At 43.4% G+C, this 15,088-nt stretch overlaps 1 protein-coding gene across 3 annotated transcripts in view; it reads left to right on the top strand.

The window, feature by feature from the left end:
* NR2E1 (nuclear receptor subfamily 2 group E member 1) overlaps window positions 1-14,442 on the top strand; it is a 64,382-nt gene extending 49,940 nt beyond the window's left edge. For all 3 annotated transcript variants that reach the window (XM_020892363.2, XM_070450008.1, XM_070450009.1), the window contains 7 exons: window positions 1,422-1,509; window positions 3,233-3,468; window positions 4,719-4,865; window positions 6,935-7,031; window positions 7,419-7,568; window positions 8,659-8,764; window positions 12,935-14,442. In XM_020892363.2, coding sequence (XP_020748022.2) covers window positions 1,422-1,509; window positions 3,233-3,468; window positions 4,719-4,865; window positions 6,935-7,031; window positions 7,419-7,568; window positions 8,659-8,764; window positions 12,935-13,097 — 987 coding nt within the window. In that variant the 3' untranslated portion in view covers window positions 13,098-14,442. The remainder of the gene's footprint in view (window positions 1-1,421; window positions 1,510-3,232; window positions 3,469-4,718; window positions 4,866-6,934; window positions 7,032-7,418; window positions 7,569-8,658; window positions 8,765-12,934) is intronic.
* Window positions 14,443-15,088: the final 646 nt, after the last annotated feature.

Here is a 15,088-nt window from a genome sequence, read left to right as displayed (position 1 = left end):
TAGGTAAATAGCATTACAATTCATCATTAACAGTAATGAGAATGTTTAGAAATTGTTATGAACTTCTGCTTTACCTTTATTTTTAATAAATCAACATATTTCAAATCAAAGGGGTGTGATCTCATAAAACTGTGGTTTGAGTGTGTAATTTTTTCCTAAGGGGTATTTCAAAAAAATATGCTTACTCCAAATTCAGAGTATATGAATTTTGAGATTATGGAACAAAATAAAAATACATTTATTTTATTATCTTTCTTCCCACTGTAAATGTAACAGTAGCACGTAATAAAAACAGAGGAGAGCACCAATACATAAGAAGTATTTACTGTGTATAAAATACACATGTAGATATGACTCTTTATGTATCTATACATATGTTCCCTCAGTAATAACGCCTAACACTGAATAAATTTCATTAGAAATTTTCTCTATACTTTCCTCTTTTAATAGCCAATATTTTTCCAGAAAATTGCACTGGATAAAATGTTTATTTTCTCATGCATCTCAGATAAATATTTCTGAGGCAGCAGTTACCTCTATTTTTTCAGTTATCATGCTAATATTCTCAGTCCATATTATCATTTTTTCAGACAGTCCATCACATTATCTTTCAGGTCATATTTACATTGTGGACGTTTCTAGAATTTGTCCAGGCCTTGGGCTCTTCCCTTCCCATCCTTACATCTGTAAGCCTTGCCCTCCTAACCACTGTGGCTTCTGCCTCACCTTCCAGGAATGGCTGTGTTTCTATGAATCTGGGCTGAGGGTAATCTTTAAAACAACTCTCAACCTGCTGGTTGGCTTCGAAGCTGGATGGCTTCGAACACGAAGACAAGAGAGGAAAGAGGAGAGTGGAGAATAATGAAATATTTATCTGACAGATAAATGGACTTACCCAGAGAGTGACAGAAAGAGGTAGACTCAAGAGCTGAAAGCGGAAAGAATAGTTCACTGGAAGGGGATGTGGCAGGGATCTGGGCAGGCAAGCTGGCTCGGTAACAGAGCTCTGAAGCCTCCCTCCACCCGAGCAGGTCGCTGTCTTCGGTCCTGAAAAGTCTGGCCCCTGCTCCACCACCACTGCGCCTGGCGAAGTTCCCCCTCGTGGGCTCCTCCCCGCATAGCGGGGCCTGGCAGTCCAGTCGCTCTGACCCTTCACCTGCTTGGAGCAGGACTTTCCTTCTTGTCTGCTTTCATAGGGTCAGGGATTGGTTTTGTTGAAGTAGCTCTGAGAATCCTAGCCTTTCTCCCCCTGGCCCTGCCGGTGCCCAAGGCCCTCGCGTTTTGCGGACCCGGGCTTGCCGCTTTGTGGTCTGTGGTGGAGTCGGTACTCGGCCTCCACGCGTTTTCCTCCACCCAGCGCCGGCTTCTAGTCCCCACTGTAAAGGCCCTGGGGGGCGCTGACCACCTGCACTCTGTTCCAGGGAGGCTGCCCGGTGGACAAGACTCACAGAAACCAGTGCAGGGCGTGTCGGCTGAAGAAGTGTTTGGAAGTCAACATGAACAAAGATGGTAATCTACTTATTCTTGGTTCATCTTATGTTGGTTGAGTAGTAAGTAAATTATGTGTACAGAAAATAATGGCACTCCAAGGCATGTAAATCATCTGAGCATTTCTTTCCAGACTCTGGGAACTGGCCTGGGGCTTTAGTCATCTCCCGGCTTGAGTCCCAGCCCCACCCCACTGAACTCTCCAGGGTAAGGCCCATGCCTTCGTGGGGCCCTTGCACCTCACAACCATCCCCACGAGGCCAGCGTTCCTGAGGCCCCCACTCTGCTGGGGACACACACGTGACGTTTCCGATCTCCCATCCAGATTCCTTTTCTCACCTCTCCTGGCAGCCCTTTTGTGGCCAGTCTTAAGGTTAGCCTCCCACAGGGTCTTGCTGTCTGGATGTCTCTGGTAGAGAATATCCTGTGGACTAGGAGACTGGTTGAAGGAGGAAGGGCAGAGACATGAACAGGCAGAATGTCTAGCCTTGTTTGTAGACTCACCAAGATCACAAAATCAGGACGGCTGTTGTGGTGATCTGGGCTTCTCTCAGTCCTGAAGAAAGGGGCTGTAGCGGCAAGGTAACCCTAGTGGGTGCCTCGGACACCCAGCTCCCAGAAGGCTCAGCAAGAACTAGCTTGTCAGGATGCTTCTTGGGCTTAGGGTGCAATCCAAGGGCGTGGCCGGCGGTGGCCTGGCCAGGGCGTCCCAGGCCGGGAAGCGGGCGGGAGTCATGGCCAGGAGGGAGGAACGGAGCCTCAGGACTGGGTGCGGGGTGGGCTTTGCCGGGAAGGAGGCCTGGGTGGGGTGGCATCCCCATGAGGTACACACCGCTCTCCCTGGGGGAAGTTACTTCCTCCGCGGCGCAGGAAGCAGGAGGGAGCGTCCAACCTGTTGAACGTGTGTGTTGACAAGTTGTCAGGCTCGCGGAGCGGAAGATTGCCCTGAATTAATTTGTTTGTTTAAACTGTTGGTGGTAATTGTCACATCTCCCTTGCCTTCCTCCAGGACATTCTGAGAGGGCTTTCCCTCGTCCCATGCCCTGGCGGGCCCGGGCTCGGGTTCTTTTCTCCCGGGCCCGACGAGGCCCAGTGGTATTTCCAAGTAGGGCGGGGGACGGAGGTGGGGCGAAGTGGTCTTCGGGCTGATTGAAGGAAGTCTGTGAAGAGACGCTGTGTGTGCGCGCGCGCAAACGCGCGCTCAATGGCTCAATCCTGGCTTACTCTTTGCGACGCCATGGACTGACTGTAGTCCTGCCAGGCTCCTCTATCCATGGGATCTCCCAGGCAAGAATACTGGAGCGGGTTGCCATTTCCTCCTCCAGGGAATCTTCCCGGCCCAGGGATCTAACGCTAGTCTCCTGCAATGCTGCCTCTGCACTCGATTGCGGTCGAGACCTAGCCACTCCTGCCCAGAGGATCTCTGGTCTCCCTGCAACCTGCCTGGGCGCGGAGGAGCCCTGAACAGACAAAACGCACGTAGTCTTGCCTGAGACTCAGGCATTAGTGTGACACTTTGGGCCGGGATGCTCTTCTCAGCTTCAGCTTCCTTATGCAAACAGTGTAAGGGTTAGAAGGTCTCAGAGCGCCCTCCCACCCTCACGTTCCTTCTCCCCGCTTCTCTTCACCTCCCCCGGGTTCCCTTGCCTGCCTAGACGCGCAGGTTGGCCAGAGAGCGCGGCAGCGTCTGTGTAATGGCCACGTCTCTGATCTCGGGCGCGCGCGGGTCTGTGTGTTTCTGCAGCCGTGCAGCACGAACGGGGCCCTCGGACGTCCACTATCCGCAAGCAGGTGGCCCTCTACTTCCGTGGACACAAGGAAGAGAACGGAGGGGCCGCGCACTTCCCCTCTGCCGCACTGCCCGCGCCTGCATTCTTCACCGCGGTCACGCAGCTGGATCCCCACGGCCTGGAGCTGGCCGCGGTGTCTGCCACCCCGGAGCGCCAGACACTTGTGAGCCTGGCTCAGCCCACGCCCAAGGTCAGTGGCCTTGCTGGGCCCGAGGCCGTTCAGAGTGGAGGGCGGAGAGGGGCACGCCCATTCTTTCTCAGCTGGGATAGCTCAAACAACACTTACGGGGAGAGACCTTGCGGGGCCTTCAGTGCTTGGCCGAGCTCTGTGGGGAGCCCTCTACGGGCCACTCTCCCCTGTTGAGCTGAGGTTCTCAAGCTTCAGGGTGTGGTCAAGCCACTCTCTGAGCTGACTACAACTGCGGACTTCTAGGCCCATCCTCCTTACAGCAAATTTGAGGTGGAGCCCAGGAACCTGCACCTTTAGAAAACACTTCTAGTGTGAAAGCCTGTCTGAACTAAGAGGGCAGCCTAGTGTTCCTGAAGGACAGAAGAGCAGAGCTGTTTTTAGAAGAAAGAAGTTGCCTGCAGCTGGCAGAAGAGCACCTTGAATTGCAACTGCAGGGATCTAATCTCTTGGACAAAGGTCCTTAACGCAAGAGAGAAATGTGGAGTTCACCCTGTTAGGACAGTATGAAGAACCTGGCTTCATTTCCCACTCCACTTCTGAGTCACATGAATATACACAAGGACTGAGCCTCTACTAGCAGGGCCACAGCCAGAACCACCTCCAAAGGTGTCCCTAGGGACTGCCTTCCAGACTTCCAGCTGGTGCCTACACAGAACCCCCACTCCAGGCCAAGAAGGCCTCCAGATCTCCCCCAGACAAGGGCCAGCTGCAGCCCCACACTGCAGGGAAGCCAAACACCTGGGCGCATGCACAATATTTAATATTGCTTTCTTACCCTTGATGTGTATAATAAGCTTGGGAAAGTAGTGTTATGAATATGTTGTCAGTTATGAATGGGAATGCTCTGTGAATGATTAAGATGTCTAATTGAAATATTTCCATAATATACTAATCCTTTCTAAAAATACTCATATGCATATTTGTGTTTGGGATGCCTATTAATTTATACTTTTTTCCCCACTTCTATTTTTATTTACTCAAGTGCAAGCTCTTGTCTAAATTGGGAGACAGGCCTGGCACTTGGCTCAGCCCGAGGAAAATCTGCTGCAGGGGATAGAATAGCCGCATGCCCCTCTTGGTGGAAAAGGCCGCCAAAGAGTGGAATGAGCCTCTCCCAATAATTATTATTTCCCAGACTCTATAGATGTTCCTGTCTCCTTCCTTGGTTAATTAGAAAACTTTAACAGTGGCTCTTCTTGCAGAGCTGTTGTTTCCTTACTCCCTGATTTTTCTCTTTCCTCCCCACCCAGTATCCCCATGAAGTGAATGGGACCCCAATGTATCTCTATGAAGTGGCCACAGAGTCAGTGTGTGAATCAGCTGCCAGACTTCTATTTATGAGCATCAAGTGGGCTAAGAGTGTGCCAGCTTTCTCCACGCTGTCTTTGCAAGACCAGGTAGGACCAAGAGGGCACTGAGCTCTTGGGGGAAGAGGGTTGGGAAAGAAGAACCAGTCGCCAGGCTTGTGAAACTAAGTGCTGCTTGGATAAATCACCAGAGCCAGGCATCCATTCTTAACAGCAGTGAGAAAATGATTTTTCTTAGCTTTTTGCTATGACTTCAAAATATATAGCTATGGAATCCTTACTAAGAAGTGTAATTGTGTTATTTCAGGAAAGTTGGATATAATCTGCAAGAAACAAATATACAAGATCATTTTCTTTTTTAGTTTAATTGGAACATCAAATTTAATCACAAATTTTAAAAATCATAAATCTTAATGATTTTTTAAATTGTTAATAAAGCAATGTTTTCTTAAGAACACTGGAACTGAGAGAAATAGAAGGTGATGAGAGTATTCCCTGGTTAGATTTTGAGAGCTAGTCTCATTTTATATTTGCTGCTTTTATTTTTCATTGTGATGCTCACAGTTTTGGCCACTGATGTATCAGCATAAAGGACTAAAGGGTGTGTTGCACAGTTCCCTTGATTCTTTAAATGCTTTTAGAGATTTTGTGAGTAAATAGGTCTGGTGCATAATCCTGTGATTGTAAATGACAGTAGGATGGAGAAAAAAAGTACGTGCTATTAAAATTGTGTCATACCAAAACTCAGAAGTTTTATTGTTAGGAATATCATAAATGGTCTCTGCCATAATTTTTCTATCCTTAAGGGAAAGAAAGAAAATGAAGCATTCACAAAAATTGGCTGTTACCAGTATATTCATGGAAATTAATGACAAATTTCCCTAAAGGCTAATAAGTAGTTCCAAAAGCAAAGGATTTGTTTCTTTAATTCATTTTAAACCTAATTAAAGCATAATAGTGCCCCTTAATATGAAGTATGTTTCCTACAGAGAGACCTGGCAATGTGCTCAAAACATTTAATCTTCCAGCATGGGATATTCTTTCTTTTGTGGCCTGGACTTTCAGACATGGTTAGAATTAGACATTGTTTACCTTGCATTTTGAAAGTATTATTTTCTGTACTTAATGCAATAAAGCTGAAAATAAAGCATTTTGAAAATTAAACCCTTTGGTCTAATTGTGATTTTGGTTACAAGCCTTCACAATTCAGCCCTTAGCACTCAGAAGGAAATCCTCTCACATAAATCATCCAGGATTACTGGTTTTTGAGAGATTTTTCAAAAACAGATTTTTCAAGATGGTTAGTTTTTATCTTTGTCCAGATTTACTTGTAGACTCTGACCATTTGCTCTGTGTGTGTGTGTGTGTGTGTGTGTAAGTTGGCTATTTTTTCTCAAAACAAGTATTTGTAGACTCCTTAATTCAAACAAAATTTACTTACTATCTGCCACTTAGCCCTTCAGTGGAAACCCTTCAACAAGCAAACTGCAGTGAAGTGGAATCCAGTATATTAATTTAGAAAAGGAGACAGATTTTTATTTTAAATATTCAGTAGCACATTTCAATAGAATGAAAATGACAAGCACCTTGATGCTGTCCACTTATGAGTCTCAGAAAAATCAGGCAGTGAGATGAGGTAAACTCAGCAAAACCCAATTAACATAATTACACCCTGATTTCCCTGCATGCCTCTTGGGAATTAGTGATCGCTCTCCCAGCCCAGCCCCCTCAACCCTCCATGAAGATGGGGGTCCACATCAGCACGGTTAGTTTGGAATCCTCAACCCTGATAATCAACATTTTCTATGAGGGGAATCTGCCTGCTGACCTGTTGTTGGCATTTCATAGGGCCTGGGTCATCCATGAAACCTCTAGGTAGTCAGGAACAAATGGATGCAAGGACGAGAAGGGTAAACCCTTTTCCAAGGGAAGCAAAATTGGGGAAATTGGAATGATTGACCCTCAAGTGCATGTGCAAGTATAGACACCTTTTAAAAAAGGAAAATATGAGAAAATAAGGGAAAGCTAAAATATTCAGAGGAAAAACTACCAGGACAGGCATTTAAAACACTTAAAAATGATAGAAATTTACATATTGAAATTGTTTATAAATTTATAAATTACACACTATATTATATTATACATCTATTGTATGACAGCTGATGCTTTTGGAAGATGCTTGGAGAGAACTGTTTGTTCTAGGAATAGCACAATGGGCCATTCCGGTTGATGCTAACACTCTACTGGCTGTATCTGGTAAGAATTGCACAATTTAATGACTTTGTTGTAGAAATTACCATAAAAATACATTACTGAAAAAAGAACAACATGTAAAGAATAACAAATTCCTGCTGAACAATAGAGTATACCTGTCATTTATAAATCTATATTTAAATGCAAATAATGTTGTTTTGTTGTATTCATGACTGCTTGCATTGTTATTTAAATGCAAATTACTGTGTTTGTTATTATCCAAGAGAAGATTTTATATTAACTTTCATACAATATAGCCAGTTTACATAGAATCAGATATCTTAGAGAGACAATTGAATAGATATTGATATGCAGGATTTTGTCAAAAATCAATATTAAATCATGAAAATGCCTTCATGTTAGAGCATTTATTGCATATTTTTATTCTAGGCATGAATGGTGACAACACAGATTCCCAGAAGCTGAACAAGATCATATCTGAAATACAGGCTTTACAAGAGGTGGTGGCTCGGTTTAGACAGCTCCGGTTAGATGCTACTGAATTTGCCTGTCTAAAATGCATCGTCACTTTCAAAGCTGGTAAGCAGATACAAACTGCTGTCTCTTCTTCCAGTTTAGCCATCTCACTAACTCAGTTCAGTTCAGTCACTCAGTTGTGTCCGACCCCTTGCGACCCCATGGACTGCAGCACATCAGGCCTCCCTGGCCATCACCAATTCCCAGAGCTCACTCAAACTCATGTCAATTGAGTCGGTGATGCTATCCAACCATCTTATCCCCTGTCGTCCCCTTCTTCTCCCATCTTCAATCTTTCCCAACACCAGGGTCTTTTCAAATGAGTTAGTTCTTCACATCAGGTGGCCAAAGTATTAGAGTTTCAGCTTTAGCATCAGTCCTTCCAATGAATATTCAGGACTGATTTCTTTTAGGATGGACTAGTTGGATCTTCTTGCAGTCCATGAGACTCTCAAGAGTCTTCTCCAACACCACAGTTCAAAAGCATCTTCTTCTGTGCTCAGCTTTCTTTATAGTCCAACTCTCACATCCATACATGACTGCTGGAAAAACCATAGCTTTGACTAGACAGACCTTTGTTGGCAAAGTAATGTCTCTGCTTTTTAATATGCCATCTAGTTTGGTCGTAACTTTTCTTCCAAGTTGTAAGCATCTTTTAATTTCATGGCAGTAGTCACCATCTGCAGTGATTTTGGAGCCCCCCCAAATAAAGTCTCTCACTGTTTCCATTGTTTCCCCATTATTTGCCACCAAGTGATGGGACCAAATGCCATGATCTGACTTTTTTGAATGTTGAGTTTTAAGCCAACATTTTCACTCTGCTCTTTCACTTTCATCAAGAAGCTCTTTAGTTCCTCTTTGATTTCTGCCATAAGGGTGGTGTCATCTGTATATCTGAGGTGATTGATATTTCTCCTGGCAATCTTGATTCTAGCTTGTGCTTCATCCAGTCCAGGGCTTCTCATGATGTCCTCACTCTCAGCCATCTCCAAGTCCAAAAGAGAGGTGATGGCTTTCAAGAGAGCTGATACTCTTAGTCTGATTCCATTGGACTTGCATGTTCTTCTGCTTGTTGACCATCCACTTCCAGAGAGTGCTTTTCCCATCTGCATTCCTGTGCTGCTTCTCACAATTTCCTGATCTTCATTTCTAGTTCCTACACACAGTGGTTCTGAACTGAGAAGTTTCCGGAATGCTGCTGCCATCGCAGCTCTTCAAGACGAGGCTCAGCTAACTCTCAACAGCTACATCCATACCAGGTGACCCTTGTTTGCCTTGAACATGTACTTAAGAAAATTGTTTCCATTGTGAATGTGTGAGCAGGCAGTAAAAAACCAGTTCAAACACTGCAACTAATTATCCTGCTGCCAAACCAGTTAATTCAGTTAGAATCTATGTCCTCATCTATTTCTAAGGGTAGGGGAGAGAAGCAAATCAAATTAGGTTATCAAAGTGAAAGCACTGCCAGACACCTTACTTTTGTCCCAGATGAACAAGTTGATCCATCAGTATAGCTGAATACATCTAGATGAATGCGTATTACCTATCAACTATCTGTAGAAACTCTCAGTCACTAGGGTTCCGGCAGTGCTCCTCCTGGCCCACCAAACAGGCAAATCCATCACAAGGTCTGTAGACCTTCTGTTTCCATTTTCATATGAAAAAAGCAAGGGTTTTTAAAGAGCAGTGGAACATTGCTAGCTTCCTAAGTTAGGACTGCAGTAGATCTGAGGTTAGAATACAGTTGCTTTTTTATTCTCTAGATTGATCTTGAAGGGAAGCCCATGGGAACCTGTCTCTATCATCTCAGCATAACCCACAGACACTCTGCTGGGAGTAACTATCTCAAATGGGTAGAGGGCATTAATACTTTCAGTACTAAAGGGAATCAGAGAAACCCTGAGTCACCTGTATTCATTTGGGATGATACCACTTGTGCAAACATCACCTTATTTCTTTATAAATCCTCTTTTGAATACTAATAAGTAAAACTGTTCCCTGTCCCAGAGTCGTTGAAGGTCACGTTCAGAGCTCATATTCCTGAAAGCTTTAGGGTTCACAGCAGATCTTTAGTAGCTGACAACAGCCAGTATCTATTGAGTGCTTACCATGTACCTTACAACCCAGCATGTTGTGATTTTCCCTGAAAGTAGAGGGAGTATATAAACAAATAAATTTGTAAAATGTGAGTTTTAAAACAACAACTGTTCCCTGGAACATCACTGAAACTGTGATGTGTGATAGTGCATGTATATGTTTTTCCAAACTAAAGTCCCATGGCTTTTAAATTTAAAATCCACATTAAATACATGTAAATCCATGGCTAATTCATTTCAATGTATGACAAAAACCACTGCAATGATGTATAGTAATTAGCCTCCAACTAATAAAAATAAATGGGAAAAAAAATTTAATTAATAGATAGAAAAAAAAATCCACATTAAATTTTAGAATGTATATAGTAAACACTTAAGACTTGTTCAGAATTATAAAATGGAGCAGTATATAATTTGGGCACTTTTCCCCCCATTAAAAACTAACTTGTATGACATAACTGACCTCTGACAGAGTCTTTAAGGTATAAAGAACATCACACTGAAAGAATATGATACTAGGTATTGATCCAGCCCTTGCTGAGTACTCAATTTGTGTAGGGTGACTCGTGAGCACTGTGGGACACGAGAAAGGACTGTCCATTATCATTGCAGGAAGTAGGCAGAAGTGTTCATCAGACCAGGGAAGAGAAAAGGGGAAGTGGGGAGTGAAAGAGATGAATTCTAGTTGGGTAGAGTGGGAAAAAAAATCTGAAAGGCTGGTGGGTGGAGAAGAGATGTGAATGGTCCTTGGATTCCAGCAGGGGAGAAGGTGACCAACAGGAGCCAGAGAAAGGGCTGGTAGAGGTGCCAGGGGAGGCGCCAGAGAGGGAGTAGGAAGAGTCTGAGAGAACCTGACATTTCGAGAGCTGCTTTTAGGACGACTTGAGAGCTTTAAGGGCTTCCCGGGTGGCATTAGTGGCAAAGAACCTGCCTGCCAATTCAGGAGTTGTAACAGAAGTAGGTTTTATCCCTGGGTTGGGAAGACCCCCTGGTGGAGGGTGTGGCAATCCGCTCCAGTATACTCGCCTAGAGGAATCCCATGACAGAGGAGCCTGGGGGGCTATAGTCAGTCTGTAGAGTCGCACAGTCAGACGTGACTGAAACGACTGAGAGCATTAAACCACAAATTAACAGAAGTCTATTTTGGAGAAATGACAAGTATACTACTTCTCCCTTACCCTCAAAACAAAGAAATTATTAAGGGAAGGAACATATCTACTTTGACATGAGCTTTGTATTTCATGATATCAGCTATAGCTATAATTTAATATTAATGTCTAGAGTCATAAATGTGACAAAACTATACCTTCTTAGCTCCTTCAAGTCAGTGAATATTCTCCTCTAGCACTTTCCTGTCTAGAAGAATCTGAAATCTAAATGAAAAGTTAATGTTGCAAACTGAGCTAATTGTTCATTAATTGTTAAACCTGCAAACTGACCTAACTATTACAGCCCTGTAAGTGATTTCTCTAATTATCTAGGACATAAGGAGAGGGATAGAAATTGGCATTTCACACAAACTATATATGACTATGTGTAATAACCATATATAATAATGAACAGTTTAGTTACATGTAATAAACTGTATAACTGACAGTCAGATACATGGATCTGAGACAGACACAGGACAGTTACACCTGAAACAAGAAAACTTCCTGTTATGTATGCTGATAGATGGAGTCAGGGGCCTAGATATTCTTCAAAATAATTTTGAATAGTCAGAGAGCCTCTTTCTTTCCTTCTCTCTCTGTCTCTGTCTCACACACACACATACACATGGTTATTGTTTCTGGGTAGTACAGTACTCCACATATAATAAACACTTAATTTGTGTTGACTGACTAACCAGCCCCTTCCTAACTAGAGGATAAAAGAAGTGGGTGAGTAGGTGAGTGGATAGTCTATTCACAGAAAATCAAGAGTTAATTGTCTATGAAGTCTCCAAAAGCCATCCTTTCGGTCATTATTTCCCAGTGTTTTCTCACTAGGGGAAACATCAGCAGGTTGAGTGGTTGCTGCAGACACGATGGGGGCTTGTCTAGGCCACCACTACTTCTCACCCACTGCAGGGGCTTCTCTCCTCTGCCTGCCTGGGAAAGAAAACAGAGTTGTTGAAGAGAGTAAGTGGCCAAGGAGAAAGGGGAACATGGGTCTTCCTCTACTTTCCAGGAAACACAGGAGAGCTTTCAGCAAGGAGAGCAAATGCAATTTATGTGTTTTTTTTTCCTCTCCTGTGGGGAGGTTCCACCATGCCCATTCCACATTTTTAAATGTGGTCTGGCTGGGCAAGGAAAGAGCCAAATGAGATCCTCAGAGGCCCAGAATGAATTGTCAGCCTAGCATCAGGTTGAAGAGAGGGACTCTCTTGTGCTCAAAACTTAGAGACAAGCATGAAAGTTGTTCCCCTGGTCTCTGCACAGTGGGGTTATTGGGCATTTAAACTCAATGTTCGGTTACCTAACTCCTCTGTAGGATACGATATCTGTCAGTTTCTAGCACTTGTGGCCATGAGTTGAACCTGGCTGAGTCACAGATAAGTGTCTCTAAAGTTCAGTCTTGGGTGGTTTGTGTCAGTGGAGGGAGCCCTCCTATATTGGTAACCTGATTCTAAGCTATAGACTGAAGAAGCATCAGAGCTGCAGTGAGGAGGTGGCTTATAGGCATCTAAAAGCAGCAGAAGATTGAACTTGCACATCTGAGTACAGATATATGTTGGACATCAAGAGAGGAAATTGTTCAGCAATTTCTCACATCTTTAATTATATGCCAATTTCATTGACGTGAAAGTTGGGTGTCAGTGCCATGCAACACAGCTTAGTCTTTAATTTGCAGTGTAATAAAGATGGAATTATTCCCGAGAGTGACTAAGTATAGTGCCTGAATAATAATTTGGATAATTGGTCGGAAAAGGAATCCATTTCATTTGAGGGAAATAGCCTGGTGAAGGAGTCTTGAGAATCAGAAAATGTGGATGTTGTCACTAGTTTTTTCATCAGTACTAGTGGTTGGTGTCTATACTAGCAACCTTAAGTTTATTATTTGGTCTAAATTGAGTACCATATTTCTTAAAATGATTTTTTTTTTCCAAATAAAATGCAACCCCTGTGCTAATGATGAGACTGTCACCATGTGCTTTTGGCAGTGTCATTATGTTCTCTGTGCCTGTTATTCCACCTGCCGAATAGGGACAGTACCGCCTGGATAGGACCCTGTAGTATGTTATTAAAGAGGCTCAGTCAGGAAGTTATGCTGAAGATGATGTGTGTTCAAGGACAGATATTAAGCCTGTTCATGATGGATCTTACCTTGCTTTCATGGCTTCTCCTATTCCAGATACCCCACTCAACCTTGTCGCTTTGGAAAACTCCTGTTACTTTTGCCAGCTTTACGTTCTATTAGCCCATCAACCATAGAGGAAGTGTTTTTCAAAAAAACCATCGGCAATGTGCCAATTACAAGACTGCTTTCAGATATGTACAAATCCAGTGATATCTAAGCTCTCCGAGTCCCCAGTTTTCAGGATGGGACAGTATCTGATGAACTTCTACCCATGGAGAACAAACCTCAACTAACCCTTCAGGAAGCATAAACCTGGAAATGTGTAGCCTTCAGAAAAGAAATGTCAATTGACACGAAATGATTCCAGTAGCTCTGACCTGCTGCCTCACCCAAGGTAGGGCAGCCTGGAAGGAATGGGGTGTAGAAGGATCGCCTGAGCAGAGAGGACTCCCTGCTGCCATGCCCTGGGAGGGGGCCGAATTTGGGGTTGCCACAGACCGTGCCATTCTGCCTCTTACCTGGAAGATCGGGCTGAACTACCAATAGCTGAAACATAAGTAGAACTTTCTTTTCCCTTTTAGCATATAAAGTTGGGTAACCAAATATAGCTCTGTGTATAACATCATACAGCAGCCTTCAGAACTATTTTATGTTGAAGAATTTATTTTAAAAATAATGGTTAGGTTTTAAATCAAAAGTTTTATCAAAAGTTTCCCTTCTATTGTACTGCATCATAAAGTGGCCTTCAGAACTGAATTAATATGTGAAGGGTAGCTTATGCTGTGAGATTTGCTTTTTCTCTGTCTTTTTCCTTTCTTTTTCTTGCCTCCTCCTCCTTCCCCTTCCCTTCTCTCTCCCCTTCCTTCTCCCCTCCTCCTCCTCTTTCTCAGTACCATAGGCCAGGCAACCTTGTCAAAGGAATCGGTGGATGAAAATGAGATTCTTACCACAACTTCAGGTTGGATAACATCTCAAAATTAGAAGAGCTTTACTAAAAGAACCCAAGTCGCGGGAGGATGAATAAAAACAGCAAAACCAAATAAAGTGGAGATGAATGATGGAGTGAGGCAGACTGCTGTCCTATTAACATAGTGCTGAAACCAAAGGCAATGGGGGTCCAAACTCATGTTTCAGTGAGTCACACCAGATAGTAAATGAACAGAGACATGAGACCAGAAGGAATTTCAAGGTGATGGATGCTAAAAGGCTTCTTGATCCATTGCTAACAGCTTGAGACTCTTCAATGCCTTTCAGAAAACTGGTTTCTAGTAAAGCTTTGAATGCCTGCACATGCACACACACACACTTCGTCCTACACTGTAAGCTGCTCCTTTGGTATGAATCTCTACTTATGGAAGTGTAGAAACAAACATTATAAAATAGCTGCTGTACTTTTCACATTTTGATTTATTAGGTACTAGCACTGAGGAAAAATATTCAGCACTTGGACTATTATAGGATGAGTAAAACTTTCCTTGTACAAAGTGGAATTAACTGATTTGTGAAGTTAAAAGGTTGTACTCATTGTATTTACAAAGAATAAAAAATATATTGAATTTAAATGAACTCTGCCTGGTTTCTTAGCCTCCATCCCTGGCCAGTCCTCATCCACTAGAGGCAAGGTAGCAGTGGCAGCTGGTGTAAAAACTGAAGCTCAGAGCACTGCAGCCTGAAGAACTGAACCACAAAGGCAATTTCCTTTTTACAGTGAATCCCATTTGTAAAACGATGAATAAAGAAATAAAACATAAGATTCCATTCTCCGCCGCTCTCAAATGTAATTGCATCTGTTAGAAAAATTGCTGTGTGAGGAAGAAAGAGGCCGATTAACAGAGTCTTCATTCACTTACTCCTCAGTCTCTAACTCTCTTGCCAACATTTCAGTCCTGACCAGGAACTTAAGAATTATTTAATGATAAAAAAAGATAAAGTGTGAAGAACCATATTGGTGAGTAAGACATGCAAGGAGCAGTAGAAAGTGAGTTGAGATGTTCCCAGCAAATCTCAGGGCACTGGTCCCACAGCCAGAAGCCAGTGATGGAAATCAGAGGTGCTGAAGACCACAGGCACTTTGGGTTCCTCCTGGGCAACATCTCCACCAAGAGTTCGGAGCAGAGATACTTGCATCTCTTGATTAAATTGGCTTGGTAGATAGCATGTGTGGAAGTTCAGTCAGCCATCCACTCCTATTCCACTGATTCCACTGAG

The sequence above is a fragment of the Odocoileus virginianus genome, chromosome 19 (assembly GCF_023699985.2).
Source record: "Odocoileus virginianus isolate 20LAN1187 ecotype Illinois chromosome 19, Ovbor_1.2, whole genome shotgun sequence".
In the NCBI taxonomy this organism is placed as follows: domain Eukaryota; kingdom Metazoa; phylum Chordata; class Mammalia; order Artiodactyla; family Cervidae; genus Odocoileus; species Odocoileus virginianus.
Note: the sequence above shows the minus strand (reverse complement) of the source record. Positions and strands in the feature narration are given on the sequence as shown.